This window comes from Mauremys reevesii, linkage group 2 (genome assembly GCF_016161935.1).
Source record: "Mauremys reevesii isolate NIE-2019 linkage group 2, ASM1616193v1, whole genome shotgun sequence".
NCBI lineage: Eukaryota > Metazoa > Chordata > Testudines > Geoemydidae > Mauremys > Mauremys reevesii.
The window spans coordinates 9498707-9517855 of NC_052624.1; the positions used below are offsets into that span (position 1 = coordinate 9498707).

The 19149-nt window shown below is 47.1% G+C and overlaps 1 protein-coding gene across 5 annotated transcripts in view; it reads right to left on the bottom strand.

The window, feature by feature from the left end:
* The window catches only part of VIPR1 (vasoactive intestinal peptide receptor 1), a 175516-nt gene that overhangs the window by 15190 nt on the left and 141177 nt on the right, over positions 1-19149 (bottom strand). For all 5 annotated transcript variants that reach the window (XM_039526909.1, XM_039526908.1, XM_039526907.1 and 2 more), the window contains 3 exons: positions 6371-6524; positions 4969-5029; positions 747-816 (listed from right to left, as the gene is read on the bottom strand). In XM_039526909.1, the coding sequence (XP_039382843.1) occupies positions 747-816; positions 4969-5029; positions 6371-6524 (285 nt within the window). The remainder of the gene's footprint in view (positions 1-746; positions 817-4968; positions 5030-6370; positions 6525-19149) is intronic.

Genomic DNA, 19149 nt, shown 5'->3' on the forward strand with positions numbered 1-19149 from the left:
CTCCTTTCTCACATGCTCCTCCAGCTGTCAGAGGTTTCTTTATACCACCGCCCACTACTGTAATATCTGAGCACTTGCCCTTTCCTCCCAGATGCTGGGGGATGAAGTGTTAAGGGAGCTTGAGGACTGAGGGCCAGACCTTACAAGGTGCAGTGCACCTCATGAGACTTGTCAAGAGCTCTCAGCTCTTCCTGAAGTCTAACTTACCCAAAGTCAAACCTCCTTTGGGAAGGACGTCACCCTCAGGCAGGGCTCAACACCTCACAGGAACAGGTCCCGGGCATTCTAATCCATGACTTATTTCTTAAAGGGTGGAAAGGTTTTGCAAATGGGACTCTAATAAGGAAACATCTGCTCTTCTCGCGTTAGTTACAGTAGAACACAGGAAATGCCACACTGGATCAGACCTGGGGTACAACTAATCCAGTATCCTGGCTCTGAGAATGGCCAGCACCAGCTGCTTCAGGGGAAGGTACAACAAGCCCTTCAGCAGGCAGTTCCAGATAACCTGCCCCCCAGGGAAAGTTACTTTGACCCCAGTTAGTTAGATTGGCCCATGCTGTGAAGACAATTCACCCACATCAGAGAAATGCTTGGCAAAGCCTGTTTTCTAGTCCATCTGTCTATCCACCTACATGTGTCTGCCTGCATATGCCATTTACAGAACACCCATCCATGTATAACCTAGGTGTTGAGCTTTCACTAATGAGCGCTTTTGCAGCCAGTGGAGATTGCTGATACTTTACCAAAATAGAAACTGCAATAGGAACTCTGATGATCAACCAGTACCGGGACTCGCCTATGTCCTCCCAACACCTGCAAATAAACAAAGGAAAATAACAACCAAATCGGAGCAAACAGGCTGTTATGCAGAAATCTGACGAAAGCTCCAGATCTGGGAGGCTACCAATATTTCAGATGCAAAGCTTCACAGACAGGGATTTCACAGAGCAAAGAGCAGTAACTACCTGCTGGGTGAAACCCTGGCCCAACCAAAGTTAATGTCAAAACTCCCATTGGCTTTAATGGGATGAAGGATTTCATCTCACGTGTTGTGATATGGGTTGTCTTTAACTGGTCAACATTTGGTTGGAAATTAGAAATGTCAATTCTAAAATTTTAAATGTAAACAGGAACATTTTTGACAATGTTTATAACTATTTTTCCTTTTTTCCTCATGGAATTAATTCGTTAGTTATTAACAGAGGGACACATTTATAATTTTGTTCCTCTTTTTTTTTTATAATCAGCTCTAGTCATTGTAATAAACACGTTACTTACGAATGAGAGACATATTGATAAGATACAGTATATGCTAAAGAGAACCAACTTTATCACTGTTTCAAAAGCCCAGGTGCCCAGTGCTGGAGCATAAAGGCACCAACTAAAATACGTATTTTATTAGATACATTTTTAGGTTCATTTAGGGATGCTCAATAAATGGGCACATCTGGCTGTTAGGGGAACTCCTTTAATTCTTGCAAAATGTATGCCACCGGGAATGAAAACCGTAAAATCCCAGATTGGTTCACGAGACACTCAAATGATAGTTGCTGCCCTGCAGACAAATTCAAGCCAGCAAGCCTCTCAAAGCTCAGACTCTCAGATTTTAAAGCCAGAAAGGACTATTTCGATCACGCTTGTGGGTTATCTGCTCTTTTGCCTAGGACACAATGTTCTTTATTTTAAGCCTGAATGGCTCCACTGGTCATGACGAACTGCTCTCAAAACCATCCCTGAGAGAGTATGACCATTCTTAGCAGTGTTTTCACAGCTCTCCTGCGATAATCTGGAACGCTGCAGTGAGATACTGGGCAAACCACTGTACTCTGATGTCAGTGGAAGAACAACATTAATACAGGCATTCGGGGGAGATAAGCAGGGATCCTACATAGGGTACAGATTCATTAAGTTCCCAACAAGCTTGGAATGAGTTGTGGTTTTGGGGAAACCCTGTGAAATTTCAGGCAAAACATAGTTTTAAAGAGATAGGTGTACTGTGGTATATTATTTTTCAACAATTAAGAATGACCCTTCTAAAGATGTGTGTTTGGGATGAACTGGCCAGTGAATCTTTATTTTCACACAATTCAGATGGCAACAGGTTTGAAGGCCACAGAAGGTGAAAGAAAGAGAAAGGTCTGGTCTATGCGACAGCCCTATAACAGTATAACTGTGTTGCTCAGGGTTGTGAAAAATCCACCCCCCAGAAGTGATGTACTTAGACTGTCCTAACCCACCGTGTAGACAGTGCTATGTCGGTGGAAGAGCTTCTCCCGTTCATATAGCTACTACCTCTCAGGGAGCTGTATTAACTAAGCCGATGGAAAAGCTCTCTCCTGTTGGCATAGAGCATCTTCTTTAAAGTGGTACAGCACAGCTGAGTCGATCCAGCATTATCTAATTCTTAAAAAAAGAGCTAGATAAATTCATGGAGGATAGGTCCATCAATGGCTATTCGCGAGGATGGGCAGTGATGGTGTCTCTAGCCTCTGTTTGCCAGAAGCTGGGAATGGGCGACAGGGGATGGATCACTTGATGATTACCTGTTAGGTTCATTCCCTCTGGGGTACCTGGCACTGGCCACTGTCGGCAGACAGGATACTGGGCTAGATGGACCTTTGGTCTGATCCAGTAGGGCCATTCTTGTGTTCTTAAGCGTAGACTTGCCCCAAAAATGGGAATAGAGGAAAAAATAATGCTCAGCACTTCTTTTCGCCAAAGTGCTTTAGAACTAGTAACCAATTAATGCTCACGATGTCCATGTGGACTGAGGATTGTTATTCCCATTTTATAATTAGAGAAACTGAGGCCGAGAGTCTAAGTGTCTCTTGTTCAAAGATCACAGGGAAATTCAATGGTGGGCAGACTAAAGGTCCCAATCCTGTGCTCAGACCACTAATAAGAGTAAAAGAGGGATGAAGATGAAGGGGGGGTCTTCACAAAGCCACTGAGAAACTGAGAACCCCAATCTCAGTAACTGAATCTGAGAAGAAAGAAGTGTCTCAGGATTGCCTACATGATATGGCAATGTGTGCTAGAAAGGTGTGAATTCTAAAGTGCACCGATGTGTTGCACAGTAACTGGCTCCTGTAGAACTTGCTGGTGCGCACTAAAAGTTCTGCAGTGCACATTAACGTACTGCCGTTTCAAGCAGAGAGCAATGGAAGGGGAAGGGAGGGGGAACCCTACATAGTTAATATGAGCTGCACAGAGCTGAGAAGAATAGGTGGCCAGAATGGCCAAATACAACTGGAGAGACCTTGGGTCCCTGTCTCAATTGATAGGGAATTTATGAAGAGAGTGGAACAAATCAGAGCAGTTTTATGCAGTTGGAGTAAAACTACTTCAGTAGAAATGGGTGCAGTAATCCTCAGCACATGGGTTTTGGTGACCATACAGCAATATGAAATGAGACCAGTTGAGATGCTTGGATCACTGACATAAGGGCAAAGTGCACCAGGTTTTTTGTGCAGGAAGGGGTATTAGTTGGATACAATGTAAGTAATTGCATGTGGCAAATGTTAGGAAGGGCGTACCCAAGGTGTACATAACTAAAGCCTGATTCTGCAACTCTGACTAGTAGTTACCATTCAAGTTGTCCCACTGGCTTCAGGAGGACGGCTTGTCTAAGCATTACTCTACATGAGTACAGATTGCAGGATAGGGTCATAATTACTTACATGTCATTTGTTACTTGTAAAACTTGCCCCATCTTGTTAGCTACAATTTATCTGATCCAGATTTAAGGAAGAACATAAGCATTGGCCCAGGAGGATGGGGGTGGAGTACAGACTCGAAGGGTTTGGCTGGGAAAAGGTCACTGGAGACTATGGTGGGAGAGGCATGGGGTGCTTAGTCAGTTACTGTGGCACTCACAAACATAGCACTCAGTCCAGCAAGATGTCCCCCTCCCATTGAAATGGACAGCGAGGGCGCTCTGCACCCTCACAGGATCTGTCCCCAAAGTGGCATCTTTGGCAGGTTTTGACCAAAGTGTAACTTTCTATGGAGCCACAAAAAGTCCAACACCTGAACAGAGCGGTGCTGTTATCAGAGATCCTGTGCTCCAGCAGGGTCACCAGATGGAAATGAGAAGAATACTCCATTGATGTTGGCTTTGTGCAGTAATTTGCAAGTGAAAGGGGAGGTGAGACATGAGCCCCTCATTAGCACAGCAGCAATGATAATGACCTTGTCACTTCTTGGTGGCCACCATTACTTGTGACATGGGTGGAAGGGCCCATTTAGGAGACTAGAAGGCAGTTCCCAACTGCTTTAATCTTGGATTAAAATAATCAACAAAAACATTAACCTATGGAGCCAAACTGTACACTCAGATATGCAAGTGCGACTCCCATTGGCTCCTCTGGGAGCTTTACAATGGGTCAAAAGGGCTCACAATGGGCCAAATGCATTCCTGGGGTAACTCCACCGATCTCAATTTAGTTAGCATGAGCGGTGTTACACCACGGATGAATTTGGCCAATATGTTTAATAATACTTTCCATTTCCAAAGCAGCTGCCATCCAAGCATGCCAAAGACCTTTAGAAGCATTAATGAATTAGCCATGGCCTCACAAATCCCTTGTGAATCAGGTTAATATTATTACCTCTGTGCACAGATGGGGAAAGGGAATCACAGAGAGGGAAAATTCAATGTGTCAGAACCAGGATTAGAACTGAGATCTTGGGGCTCCTGGCCTTGTGCTTGAAAAACAAGCCCATCCTTTCGCTCGTTAGATTTAAAAGCGAATGTTCGCCATTTTAACTTGTTCAGACAGTTCTTTTCAGGCTGGTTAGGCCGGTATCACCTCTCAGAAAGGCCAATCCTAAAGGGAAAGTTTGATTTTCAAAGACTTTTTACAGGTCTTTTTCTTGCTGAGCAGAGTTTTGAGTTAGCTGCTGATACGTTTTCCTTTAAGGTGTCTTAAATTCGAAGATATTAAGATGACTTCAGAGACTTACCCGAAGTTGTCATAGTGAACCTTGATGAGAGTCCAGGCTGTGATGAAAACCGATGGTGCACCTATCAGAAGAGGAAGAGGGATTAGTGTCAGTTGCTAATTGTTTCCACTGTCAAGGCCCTTCTAGGCCTATTCCCACCTGACCTCTCAATCTCATTCACTATTGAGACATTGACTCCAACGTTGTGGGTGGGTGAGAGTTGTTTTACAAACCAGAGTTCTGGGCCCTCGCCAAGCTGGGCAGGTATGAACCGAGACTGTGGGGTTGGTTCATACTCTGTCTGTCTGAAAGGGCTAGATAATAAGACAGAAAATATCATATTGCCGCTATATAAATCCATGGTACACCCACATCTTGAATACTGTGTGCAGATGTGGTCGCTCCATCTTAAAAATATATATTGTAATTGGAAAAGGTTAGAAAAACTGCAACAAAAGTGATTGGGGTATGGAACAGCTTCCGTATGAGCAGCGATTAATAAGACTGGGACTTTTCAACTTGGAAAAGAGATGACTAAGGGGGGATATGATAGAGGTCTATGAAATCATGACTGGTGTGGAGAAAGGAAATAAGGAAGTGTTATTTACTCCTTCTCATCATACAAGAACTAAGGGGTCACCAAAGGAAATTAATAGGCAGCAGGTTTAAAACAAACAAAGAAGTATTTTTATACACAACACACAGTCAACCTGTGGAACTCCTTGCCAGAGGATGTTGTGAAGGCCAAGACTATAACAGGGTTCAAAAAAGAATTAGATAAGTTCATGGTGGATAGGTCCATCAAGGGCTATTAGCCAGGATGGGCAGGGATAGTGTCCATAGCCTCTGTTTGCCAGAAGCTGGGAGTGGACAACAGGGGATGGATCACTTGATGATTACCTGTTCCGTTCATTCCCTCTGGGGCACCTGGCATTGGCCCTGTCGGAAGACAGGATACTGGGCTAGATGGACCTTTGGTCTGACCCAGTATGGCTGTTCTTATGTCTGGATTATGCTTATTTCATTTCACCATATAAATAGATGGTTTATTTGCTTTCTCAAATAGGGGCTACTTGTGGTTTCAGATTTCCAAGGGCTCCTGTGTGCATCGGAATGAGGAAGAAACACCTCCAACTGCTTTAAATCTTAAGTGCCTGAAATATGGGACAGAATAAGGTTTCGGGGAGGGGATGGGGGCACTCAAGCCAACCATTTTGTTTATTTTAAACAGAACCCTCAGACAACCTCATCTGAATCTGATCCTACCACCACTCACACCATCTGGCAGAAAGGTAACATACACATATCACCTCTCTGCCCTGTCTGATCCCACATGCTAAGGGGTTAAGTCCTTGCTTGAGAGAGCTCCAGGTCACCTCGAGTTCATTTTCCTACCATTCACGTTCAAGGCTCTAGTGCGTACCCCAGCCAATCAGGATATACCACCAGAAGTACTTCCTCTCTGAGAAGAAAGAGACAACCAGAAGGGTGTGCAGGTATAAGCCTTCCACCAGCAGCCAGAAGAAGTTGGCCATGATGCAGTACTGAAAGAAAACCATCGCAGCCTTGCAGCCCACCTGGAAGAGAAGAAAATAACAGTGATGAACCGAGGAGGTGTTTTAATGGTAAGAGATTCAGAGGAAACAAACAGATTTGCTGGTCATGCTGGTTTTCTACCTAGCCCAATATCTGGAATCTGTAGAGTCTGTATTCATTATGGGCTAGATTGTTCCTGGAACTGCACTGCCTCGCTGCGTCATAAGGGAGACCAAGACAGCTGTGCTCCGTTTATGCCTGTCTGGTGGATTTGGGCATGCAGGGGTAGACAGGCGCTTGTACTCGCTCTTCCCCACCATGGTGCAGATGGGTGAGACATGGGCCTTTGCCTGCTCCCAACACACAATCCCAAGCCAGTACGGGGATGGTAGTGATTTTCTTCTGGGACAGACCGGCAGCAAATTACTACCCCCACAGGCTACATCATACTGACAGTCAACAAGCTAGCCAGGTCTAAATTCAGCCTTCAACCCTGTGTCCAGGTCTGGTCCTCCCAGCACCTAAAAGAAGCAGCAGAAATAGAAGGGTTTCAGAGATGAGTGACAAAAAAGCCGGGTCTTCCAAATATGAGAACTTAAAAAGATGGCGACTGTTTGGTTTGGAAAAAGAGATGAATAGCAGGGGCTGTGATAGATGTTTATGAAATAAAGAATGGTGTAAAGCAGGATAAGAGGGTGAACAGGAACACCCTCTGTCATAATGCCAGAACACGGGAACAGTCAATGCAATCGAAAGGCAGCAGATTTGAAACTGAAGGGACATCAGAATTAGCCTGTGGAACTCACTGCCACAAGATGTTATTGAAGCAAAGAGATTGGCTGTTTATCTGGACAATGAGATCAGTTACAGAAGATAAGATAAGAAAAGTAAGTGATATGCACACTTGGGCTCAGAGTATATGTCAACCGCTAACTGCCCAGGGTTAGGCAAAACTGCCCCGATAGGCAGAACTCTTGCCATCTGGTACTGGCCATCGTTGGAAAAAGTACATCAGACTTTACTGACCACTGGGCTGCACTGACAGGCAGGTCCTGGCTTCCTAGAGCAAGGAACTTGCCCCCCTCCCACCTGCATTTTACAGAAACACACCATTTATTTATTGATTAGATTTGTAGCAGTGCTAAAAAGGGCATCTATCGATATGCTCTAGGCACCCTCGACATGCTTTAAAAATACGTCCACGAGCGTCAATGGGGCTATTCACAGCGTACAGTTCTACTCCTCAGGAGTAAGAGGAGCAGACTCTGCACCTGGGTATTGACACACTTCAGATACTTGTAGACAATTGTCCCTTAGTCACCATATTGGCAAGCTACAAGTACATAGGGCCAGATCCTCAGTGGGTGTAAATCTTCCTTTCCTGGCCACCAGTGGAGCTCGACACCAGCTATGGGGATCTGGCCCTTTGTTCTTTCATTTTCTTCTTTAAATCTCATGCTAAGAACAATTGCTTGGCACATTGGTGCCTTCCTGGGATGCAGATGGTGCCAGCAGAGCCTCGCAGGGGGGAGAAGCAGCCAACTGGCAATGCAGCTAACTCCAACGGAAGGGAAGGTGATGAAGAGCTGATGTGACAAGGCACCCGCCGCGGCAGACAAAGCACTGTGCAGGCTCCTGACATCTGTTCGCTTCTCTGCAATCTTGTAGCACACCTGGTGGGTTGGCACCAAGGCAGCTTGCTTGCTTCACACCCAGCACGGCGGAATGGAAGGGCCAAACCCTGTTTGCCTCACTCAGTTGAGTAGCCAGTGGGAATTGCCGGAGGGAGTAAAGCAAGCCAGATTCGGCCCTCCTGCGGCAGCTGGCACATGGCCGGGATCCGCTGGGTTCCAGGAAGCATGGGGAGCTATTCTGATGCTGTCAGGCTTTATCAGATGGCACCAGAACCCAATTTGCTCTGCCTGCGTTAACCTCTGGAGAGATCGCTTCTAAGCCCTGCCATCTTCCTGAGCTTTTCTGTTCCAAGTATCTAAACAGCACACGCCAGGTGCTACATGGAACCAGGAACTGGAATGCTTTCAAGAGCCCCCGGGGGGAGGGGGGGTGCTCAATCACTGCTCTATGGGTTTTGCTGCTCTGCGAAGTTATGTTAGTCCTGCAATAAACAGCCTGCCTGCTTGGGGATCTCTGTCCCCAGGGATTCCTCCTCTCCAGGCCATGTGGCAGGGCCAGCTTGAAGCCTGAGGTCCCTGCTGGGAGTGGGGGATGGGGTCTGCCTGTCTAGTCTGGGTGTGACGAAGGGGAGGGGGGAGTCGGCTAGTCACCCTCCACCCTGTTAGTACTCAGCTACTCCAGTTCCTGCTGGGATGGACTTCCTAGGGACCTGCGCAGCCCCGAGAGCTCCTGGTCTTTCAGAAGCTCTTTGATATTTCTTTCAGACTTCAGGCTCTGATGCGCTGCAGCCCCTCCCCCGTTCAGGGCTATGCGGCACTGCTCAGATAGCAGGAAGAAGCGTCCCTGCCATTTTAAGAGCCTCTTGACTTGTTTACAGAATGCGGGTGCGTGATAGATCACAGAGCTGCCACTGACTGCCTGACATGAAAATACACAGCCCCGGATGACTCATGCACCCATCACTGGGAAAACTTGTCTCCCCAGAGGGTGCACTTCCTCCAAGGAAGCGCAATAAGAGCAGACTATGTACCCCCCGGCCTAGGCAATTATCCCCCTCTGGCTATAGGACCGGAAGGGGAGTAAAAATCACCAGACACCCTTGAGATGGAAGGAACAGGAAACACATTTTATCTACCTAGCTCCGGTGGCCGAGGGCATTGCTGTGAAAATGATTTGGTCCTGGTCAGGTTTTGGTTTAGTTTGCTAACAGCACTAGGATTGAGCTCTCTGGTTTATTCGGTGGAATCGTGGCTGCTGCCATTTTGGCGAGGTTTGAACTGGGGCCAGGCTGCAAGCAGGAGTTGCCGCAAGGCGCTCTGGGAGGCATAAGAACCTGCCTGAAATGGAACAGAAGAGTCTCCACAGCTTGAGCTGAGAAGCCACGTTCTGTGGATGGGGCTGTAAGAGCCTCACAGCCTCTGTGGGCTGGGCACAGAGGGGAACAAGTACCACATTCATCAGTGGGTTACACGCTGGTTAAAGGAGAGCAGAACAGGAACATAAGAATGGCCCTACAGGGTCAGACCAAAGGTCCACCTAGCCCACTATCCTGACTGTGGCCGACAGTGGCCAGGAGGGGAAGCTCTGAACATTGGAGAGGAGGGAGCTCTCCCTATAACCTGAGCAGCCCCGGCTGAAGAGGAGCGGGTGGTCTCTGTCTTGCTGCCTGAATTCTGAGCAGCAATTCTGAGGATGCGTGGGCCGTTTCTTTAAAACCGTACCAGGAAATGAATTGGGAAGGAGAAGTTGTTGGCCAGACATAGTGAGAAACGGTGGTGGTGGGGACGTTAGGGATGATCTGGGTTTCCTTAGTCCAATGAAGTTCCTTGTTCAGTATTAGAAGAAAGCAACTCTGAGATTCTTTGCAACTGACACATGGCGGCAACCAACAGCAGGAAGTGCACTGGGGCTTCTGTGTTGGGTAGCAAGAGGAAGGAATGAAGTGATGCTTGGGAGTTGGCTCTGCCACTGGGGATTCAACAGGTAGCACCTTTCCCTCCGAGACGTTACTGTCCTGGTGCTGAGGGATACTGTGCTGCTGGAGATCCTGTTGGATGACACATAAAATCTAGGTCCTGTCTTGTGTTCATAAAGATCCCATGGCACTTTTCAAAAGACGAGGTTTTTGCCTTGGTGTCCGGAGAAACGACTTGGGCTGCTCAGAAACATTTCAAGGAAACATTTTTTTTCCCCCATTGACTTCAGGGCGAACAGGATTGGGCCTTCAATTTATAGCTCTTGAGACAGCAGCTGCTTAAGGAAGGACTGTTTAAAGAAGGAATGCTCTAGGTAGGATAGATAGTGCTAGCTGAAGTGTGATGAGGGTAGCAAGGAGGGAAACGAATGAACATTTCATGCTGCACGAAAGGCATGAGAAGGAGTAAATGACTAATACTGGGAAAGGAGCTATGCTACCGGGCTACCAGAAAATGTCTGATGATCGAGAACACTGAAACAGTGGAACAAACTCTATTGTGAGGTAATTACAGCACATCCCCCAGACGTGTTTTTGGTGAGGCTAGATATGCTGATGGCAGTTAATGTTGGGTGCTTTCCTGCTGGAAGCAGAGAACTGGGATTGGCAATCGGAGAGGTCCTTCTCAACCCCTACACCAGCCAGCCTAGGATTCTGCCCCCTGGGAAGTTTTCTGAACTGCAACAGTGATGTTTGGGAGAGCGGTTGTGGCTGAATAGCCTGTTTCAGTGCTAAACATGAAGGCGCCCCACGGCATGACAAAGAAGGAACAGTTTCCTCATATTGATAATAAAGCTTCCCTATCCATTGTAAGGCTCGGCTAGTTTTATTAAGTGGTATGGGAATGCTGAATGATATTACGTCAGTATTAGATCATTAAGTAATCTATCCATTTTAGGATTGTATACTGATGCCCATCACCACGGTATCTGAGCGCCTTCCCTGTGAAATCACTTGCAATAGTGAGATCCCTAGAGGTCTTCATGAAGCAAAGATCCTCATCTGTTGCATGAAATTATAATTATATAAGCCACACATACTTCTTCTTCTTCATGGAAGACAGGAGATGGAAGTAAACATTGCCCAGACTTCAGCTGCAGATGTCCATCGTACCCTAGTGTGAGGTGGCAGAGGTGATGTCAATGAGGGTTAACACTGATCCATGTTTTTTATTGAGCCAACCAGCCCTGACTGGAAGACTGTTCTGAGCAGTGTTATTGCATTTGGTGGGTTGATTTAATCAGCCGTGGTCATCTCTTTGGGCTTGATTCCCCACCGCTTTGCATCTCGTGTAGACACTCATACCTGGGAAAAGTGAGTGGAAAAGGGGGCACGTCCGACGAGCGGGCGTTTTACAGTCCCTGTGCGGGGGTGTCAATCCCAACACACTGCCGGGCAGAATCAGGCCTGTCACAGCCAAGGCACTGTTCAAACGTTGTGAACAGCCTCTACAACACTCTGGTACACAGCCGCCCTCGGAGCATTCCGATTTCAAGGCAGGCACGGAGAAGGGCTCCCAGGAGAACAGGGGAATCGAAAAGGTAGAAGTTGTGTTCATTTGCACAGGAAGAAAAGTGGACATTTCACAATCCTCTGGGGCTCAATATTTGATAGCTAGCAGGGCAAGATGCAAACATCACCTCAGAAAACAAGGGGCCAGATCCTCAGCTGCCGTAACTCATCACAGCTCTGTTGATGTCAGGGGAGCAGTAGACACATTACACCAACAGAGGATCTGGCCCAGAATCTAAGAAACAGGGAACACACAAGACCAAATTCAGAGCTGGTGTAAACAGGTACATCTCTGTTGAAATCAATGGAATTGCACCCGATCTGCATTTGGCCCCAAGTATTTAAGTAATAATGTGTTAGGTCAGCCGAGTAGAACTCATGCACAGTGTGTCAGATGGCAGTGAAGGTACATTGAGGATGAACCACCAGAGGAGATTTTTAGATTGGGACAGGGTGAAGGGCCATGAGGTGGGGGAAAGCTGGGAACTGCTGAGGAGGAAAGGCTGCTGGGATGGTATGCGGAAGCTAGAAACACTTATTATTCTTTCCTAAGTCAGGTGGATTAGCCTAACCGCTCCCTAACTCTCCCCGAGAGAAGTTTCTTTCCCACAGTGAGAGGCTTTGGGCCGGATGTCTTATGCAGTGACATGCAGCCACCACACTGCAGGCAATTAGTCACTTGCAGGCTGACTGAATACTGTGGTACACTAAAAGCACATGCATCATAATCCCCTGTGACTAATGACTGTGGGTATTCCCACATCATCATAAAATAACTGGCAGCTTTCCCTAGTTACCCTAGATCAGCAGAAATAACTCAACTTGACATGAGCTGGTTTGAGGATCCCTATGTTCTGATGGAGGCTCAGCGAAACAACCCTGATCCCTGGTGTAAATGAGGAAACTCTCCAAAAGCAGAAGGTGCAAAGTTTATTGATGGCACAGCCAATCTGCAGTGCCAAAGAGTGCAGTTGTACCTCCGTGCATCTCTCGGTTTCCCTTTCAGAAGTACAGTGTAAAAGAAGTGGCGCAAGATTCATTATTCAAATTCCCCTAAGGGTGGAAAAGGTATAGCTGAAATTGGGGTATATTGCACATTTAGCCTGTATAAAAAGCAAGCGTCAGACTCTGCTCTCTTTGTCTGTTACTTGCAGACAATGTTCATCTCACTGTGAACAGTGAGGGTGCTCTATGAATAGAACTTAATGCTCATGGACTAAGATTCATAAGGCCACAGCCACATTCAGTCTATGCTGAAAGCCCTTTCTCTTCCAGCAGGCACATTGCACCTGGTCATTAATTGCAACCTGGATGTACCTGACTCATTCAGCAGCACAACAGGTGAGTCCTACCCAAGCACCCAAGCTATATTCAGCAGTAGAGCAGGTGGGTTCAAGCTGGAAGTGCCTAGTGCATGAATAACCGCATGTTCTACCTGAAATGCAGGGTCTGGCAGCAGTCTGGCTTGAACAGGACACAGCTGGCTCATGTAGAATCCCACCAAGTAAGTTCTGTCCAGACTAATCTACTCTGTCTATTTCAAGGGGACCCACCACCATAGCATCTAGGCACCAACCACAAATTAAAAAGACTTGCGCTGCATTTGCCCATAGTCAATGCTGCTCTTCTTCTCCTAGATCAAGTTGCTTTTGCTTCCTACATTTTATTTTGATGTTTAGTCTTGATTCCTTGTAAGCGTCCCTGTTGCCTGGCTCTGCCTAGAACACTGGTAGCGTACAGCAAGCAGGCTCCACCTGGAGATACTCTAATGGAGGTCTCCAGGAGCAGGCAAACAGTTAACTTGCTTTCCAGCCAGGAGAACAGCTGGAGCCTTATTTGCCAATTTCTCAGCGGTGCCTGCAATGCAACCTATTTTGTGAACTGCTGCCAGGAGCAATCAGGTAAGTGCAGGGGAAATGCTCTGGCTCAGCCAGTTCTTTGATTCCAGAGGCTGATTCAGCAGGCACTTGGCATTTTGTAATTGCAGATATTGAACAAGGCAGCGTCCCAGCAGGGAAGAGATGATGCTCTTCTCCTCTGAACATGAAGAGCTCCCACAGCACCAGCCTGGGCTCTAAGCCTTCCCCAGATGATGAATTGATGCCTTTGAGAGGGGCTTTGTGATTCACATCTTCCCGATGGCTTTTCACAGCTCGCTTTCGCTTTCATCTGACAAGCCATCCCTTTGGACCCAGCGGTTTAAGCTGCTGCCTTCTGAATGAACCTGATCAATCAGCGAGCCAAGAATGGATTTCTATGATATCAGCAATTCAAGTGCAAGGCTTGAGGAAAAAAAGATTAAAAAGGCAGATTTAATTAACAGATTGCTGTCAGATGGACAATAGACACCTCCACCTCAGAGTTGGAGAGATTCTAGTTCATTTCAAGGCAACCCTGCTGATGTATGCTTAGGAGGGCAGGAAATGGGTGGTGGATTTGGAGTGTAACAATATGTAATTATTAGTCTTTGTAGTTCAAGGATTATATTGCAGTGCACTTGGGCTTGCAAATTCTTGGAGTGTCCAAATGCAGCAGGGGAACATTTATGGTTTCGCTATTATCTTTTCTCCTCCGCCTCCTCCCTATTGTATCCACTTGTTGACTCTCATCTTAGGTTTGTCTGATATGCTGTTTGAGGCAGAGAGTATCTTTTCACGGTGTGTGTGACCCAGCATAATGGGGTCCTGATCCATGATTGCGGCCTCTAGGTCTTATTGCACTAAATAATAATAGGGCTGTAATAACTGGAGACCTATGCTGCTTGGATTTCATGGTATGATGAAGCCCCGATCTCATTATTTCAGCCTCATGTCTAATGAATCTATATACTAATTAAACACCAATCATGGTATAATCTAAACGCCCAAGGGCCCCATATTGTATTCAGCTACACAATGCATCTTCCACTGATTTCAGTAGGAGTTGCACCCAGGTATCAGATCAGAATTAGGCTCCAAATACCGATGTTTTTCTCTTAATAGGACAATATTCTCTGCTTGGCCCCTGGTAGGGTTATATCCCATAGAATGGCTCTTCTTTTGAACGAGGTACTTATGGGGGAATATGGCTTATTAGCCAGGGCATCACTGACTGTACTTAGGGATGGTTGATGGGGGCAGAGGAGTCTTGTATTATGTTCTACCAATTTTCCTGGTTCCTTTCTGAGAACACCTATGGGCAGATCCTCTCCTTCCAGTCCATTCTCTGTGCATAAGCCACAGCGGAAGTGTAAACATCTCCTCTGGCACAGAACCAGTGTAACCAGCTCCTAGGTCAACCTTCAGCACAAGAGGTGTGTCAGCGGGAGGAGCCGGGGAGGAGTTTGTTGTGCTCTGGCTATGCTCAGCTAGCATACAGGCCCTTGGGGGCTCTTAGCAACTGGTGGATGTTAGAGCAGCTCTCATTTCCAACCCCTGGGAGACATGGGATGGATTTCCAGCAGAGATTGCTGACTCTGGTATGGACCTCCCTTGAAAAGGTGACATAAAAAGAGCCCCGTTGAATCTATACAATCTCAGGCAATATTCCTTTCTCATCCGCTTTCTTTAGGTGTGGCTGACTGCTAGCTTTGATCTCCTAACCCTTGGGTGTTTGACTTGGGAGGATGGGCAGCAAAGCTCAGGCAATGCGCATGCAGTGGAAGTGAGAGAGCAGGACGCACGTTTCCAGAATCTGGACAGCAAAACTAGTGAGTGCATCTGAAAATGTGGCCCTAAGCATTTTTGCTGACCCCCAATCTGTTGCTCCCATGGGCTCCTTGTTTATTCTGCCCTTTGTGGGAGAACCAAGCCTGGCTGCTAGGGATGAAATCCTGCTCCTATTGAAGCCAGGGGCAAAACGCCCAATCTCAGGGCCAAGATTTCACCCCCAGGGACTCATTTTCAGAAACTCCAGATGGGAGCTGAGGGTGCTCAATTCCTGAGATAATCGGTCCCTGTGTGCTGCCACTTTGCTTAGCATCCAAGAATGCATTAAAAAAAAAAAAAAAAAAAAAGCAAACCCAGCCTAGCCCCACCCAAGCTCTTGGATATCAGCAGAGAAAGTAAATTACAAATCCAAGCAAACTAGACAGAACTGGTAAAAGCCCATTTCTTTATTCCCTATTTTCTTTTATTGCAGCTGTAACAAGTGGGCTTGCAACTTTCCTGCCCCGATTCAACTTTCTCTCTTCAACAATAAAAGGAAAACCAGGTCCGGTTCAATGGAACTCATGCTCCTAAATCTCCTGGGTGTTTGTGAAAACTCCCCCATTTTAAGGTCATGAAACATGAAGAGCTGAATTGAGGAACTAGCTGAATTTTCAGCCAGTTCACCTGCCCAGTGCCCAGAACTGTAGGCTGCTGAGGAGGGCAGCTTAGCACCTCCTTTAACGGCCACTGAGCTTCCAGAGGCCCTTAAAATGGGGTGCCGATAGAAGCAAAGTGGCTTCTAACTGAGCCAGTTAAGCTGCAGCTCCCACGGGCTTAAAATGTAAAGCACCTCAGTTTAAGTGAGACGAAGAGCTGAAATTCTTCAGTGTCTCTACTAGAAGGAATTTGGCATCTACCATGTAAAAACTCAGTGGGACGAGGAGTTCCCCTTAGGTCTTGGTGCACCAGGGAGTTGCTCTACTGCATGGTTCTATGTGGCTCACCCTTCAGCTTTCGCTACCCCGTGGAGTTCCAAATCTACTCAGTCATAGATGAGATGCATTCGAGATGGGTTTGCGCCACAGAGTTTAGATGGAGGCCCACGCTGAGGGCCATCTCTAATGCAGAGATACAAGTTTGTTACAGCTGTCATGAAGACGAGATATACAGGATGTCTACAGACACACACACACTCAGTAGGCCAAATCCTGCCCTCTGCTACACTTGTGTGTCATAGTGGGGACTGGGCAGGCTGGGAAGAGGCTACCACAGTGCATTGTCAACCTGTGGAACTCCCTCCCTGCCAGAGGATGTTGTGAAGGCCAAGACCATAACAGGGTTAAAAAAAGAACTAGATAAATTCATGGGGGATAAGTCCATCAATGACCATTAGCCAGGATAGACAGGAATGGTGTCCCTAGCCTCTGTTTGCCAGAAGCTGGGAATGTGTGACAAGGAATAGATCACTTGATTACCTGTTCTGTTCATTCCCTCTGGGGCACCTGGCACTGGCCACTGCTGGAAGACAGGATATTGGGCTAGATGGACCTTTGGTCTGACCCAGTAGGACCATTCTTATGTTCTACCAGGCTCAATCTTGGTCCTGCTAAAGTCAATGGGAGTTTTGTCAATGATTTCATTTGTAACAGGATGGGGCCCACAGTGATTCATATCAAACTTTAGGCAGCAGCCTGACCCAAATGGATCCCCAGGCCCCAGCATGTAACGGTGCCCTTTATTTCTGATTTAACCCTGCTCACATCAGCTGGAAGGATTTAAATGTCAAGACATTTAAAATCCATCTCTATTAATACACAGGTCACACAAGGTGTGGCTTCTGGTACTATATGAGCATCCAATACATATAGCAGTGTCAGGGTCAGATCCTCAACTGATGTAAAGCAGCAGGACTCTATTAAAGTCAGCGGGGCAATGCCAGTTTGCGTCAGCTAAGGATCTGGTCCTAGGAGGCTATTTGTCCTCACCTACTTGGGCACAGTTCGCTTCACACAGTTTAACACTGGGGTTACTCATGCCATTGATTTCAGTGGAGTTAGTTGCTCCTGAGTCACACCATGAGGAGAAGAGAATTAGGCCTTGTATGTTCAGGCTGTTATGAATACTGGCCTGGGTTTCTCTTACAAGTCACATAACTGTACCCAAGATGGCGGCCAGAGCAATCAGGCCCTTCGGTTGAATCAGGCCAATCCGGTATTCTTCCTGGGTTAGAGTGCATTCTTACAATGCATCTGGAGTCAGAGATGGTTGGGAGCCACGCTGTCCAATGAACACAACAGCACAAAATGCAACTTGGACTCACAGCTCCTCCCATTGTGCCGGGGAAGGAGAAAGTTGCTTCCCCCATTGTGGTAGAGCAGCTTGTTCCCTGCGTTGTGCACCTGCTCGGCAACTCGGGCCTGTGACTGGGAAGAGGACAAAGCTAGGGCTCCTTCCATTCCCTGCTCTTTTCATCCATCCCAGTCCATTTGCTCATGCTGAATAGCCCCTGGTCATCCTCACCCTAAGAGCAGGCGTGGCAAATTGAGCAGGGGAGCAAGAGCGGTGACAATCCGGCCCCTTCTTTTTTGTAGGTGCTTGTGGCCTCATGTGTGCTTCACCCACAAAAGTCACCCGTGATAACCCAGAACCACCCCCACTGCTTAACCCAGGCACTGAAACAGGAATCAGCACCAAAAATTGTTTTTGTTTTTTTAAACAATGGTCAATTTTTTGATCATTAGGGACTCTGTTAATTAAGGGCTTTGGTCTCAGTCTATAGCGTCTCAGTGACTCTAGTGAAGTGAACCTTAAAGTGCTAGCATGAGATTTGAAAGGAAATTGGCAACCATGCCATGTCCTCCTCTCCACCCCTGCTACACTTTGTTAGGTTTGTCCTCCTCATGTTATTTATGGGATCTCTCTCTCTCTTCTCTTTCCTTCTGACAAACACAGACTGTGCCAGTGGGTATATTACTGTTACTCAGGAAATCAGCAGTGGTGTTATTAGATGTTATTAGAACCAAAGGGTTAGAAGGGACCGCAAGGGTCATCTAGTCTAACCTCCTGCCAAGATGCAGGTTTTGTTGTGCTTGATCAAATCAAATTTGTTGCGTGCAGGATTTGTTGTGTATGACATTTCATGCCAGAGACCCCTGCAAGGCAGCTGGGACTTTCTTTATCTAGCCTGAAGGAGGGGGGACATTCTGAGGGGCGAAATTATCACCTCCGCTGAGCCTGTTCTATTCAGGATGTCGTATCAGGCTCAACACACTCACACAGGCACCCTCCACCGAGCACAGATACAGCCAAAAGACAGCGCAATTCCCTCCTTCCTGAGTCAATGGGAGCAGTTTGATCAGTGTTACACAGGGTTTGGGGGTTCAGAGCGGATTGGGGAAGCTCAACACAGCATCATCTTGGGGAAATCGCTGTTCCATACTGCAGTGAATTTCTGCTCCATGCTAATGCTGCTCCCTGCAATGGTGACTCCCCAGCCGATTTGCAGAGAAGGGCAGGGCAGCCAGGGCAGGCTGGCCAATAAAAGCATGGCTGTAGAGCGAGGCGAGGTGGGGAGTATACTCTGAGAAACCGCCCAGTACAAATGGCTCTACGGGGCTGGGGAGACGGGAGTTACTGCAGCCGTTGAAAAGGGGCAGCTTTCTTCCCTCTTTGCCAGTGAGCTGGAAATCTCTACCCCTCTCAATCACTTGCTAAGGGGTGGGGGAGAAGAGAGGGAGTATCCAGAGTGGGGGCTGTGCGCCACACCAGACCCAAGATCCAGGTTTGCCAAACAAGTGGGCGTGGGAGGGCCTCACTCCTCCTCACTTAGTTGAGTAAAACAAGGGCAGAGTGCAGCTCATTGAGTTCACGGAGCTAGATTCTTGCTAGTTTTAAAGTACGTTCAGATTATTTTTA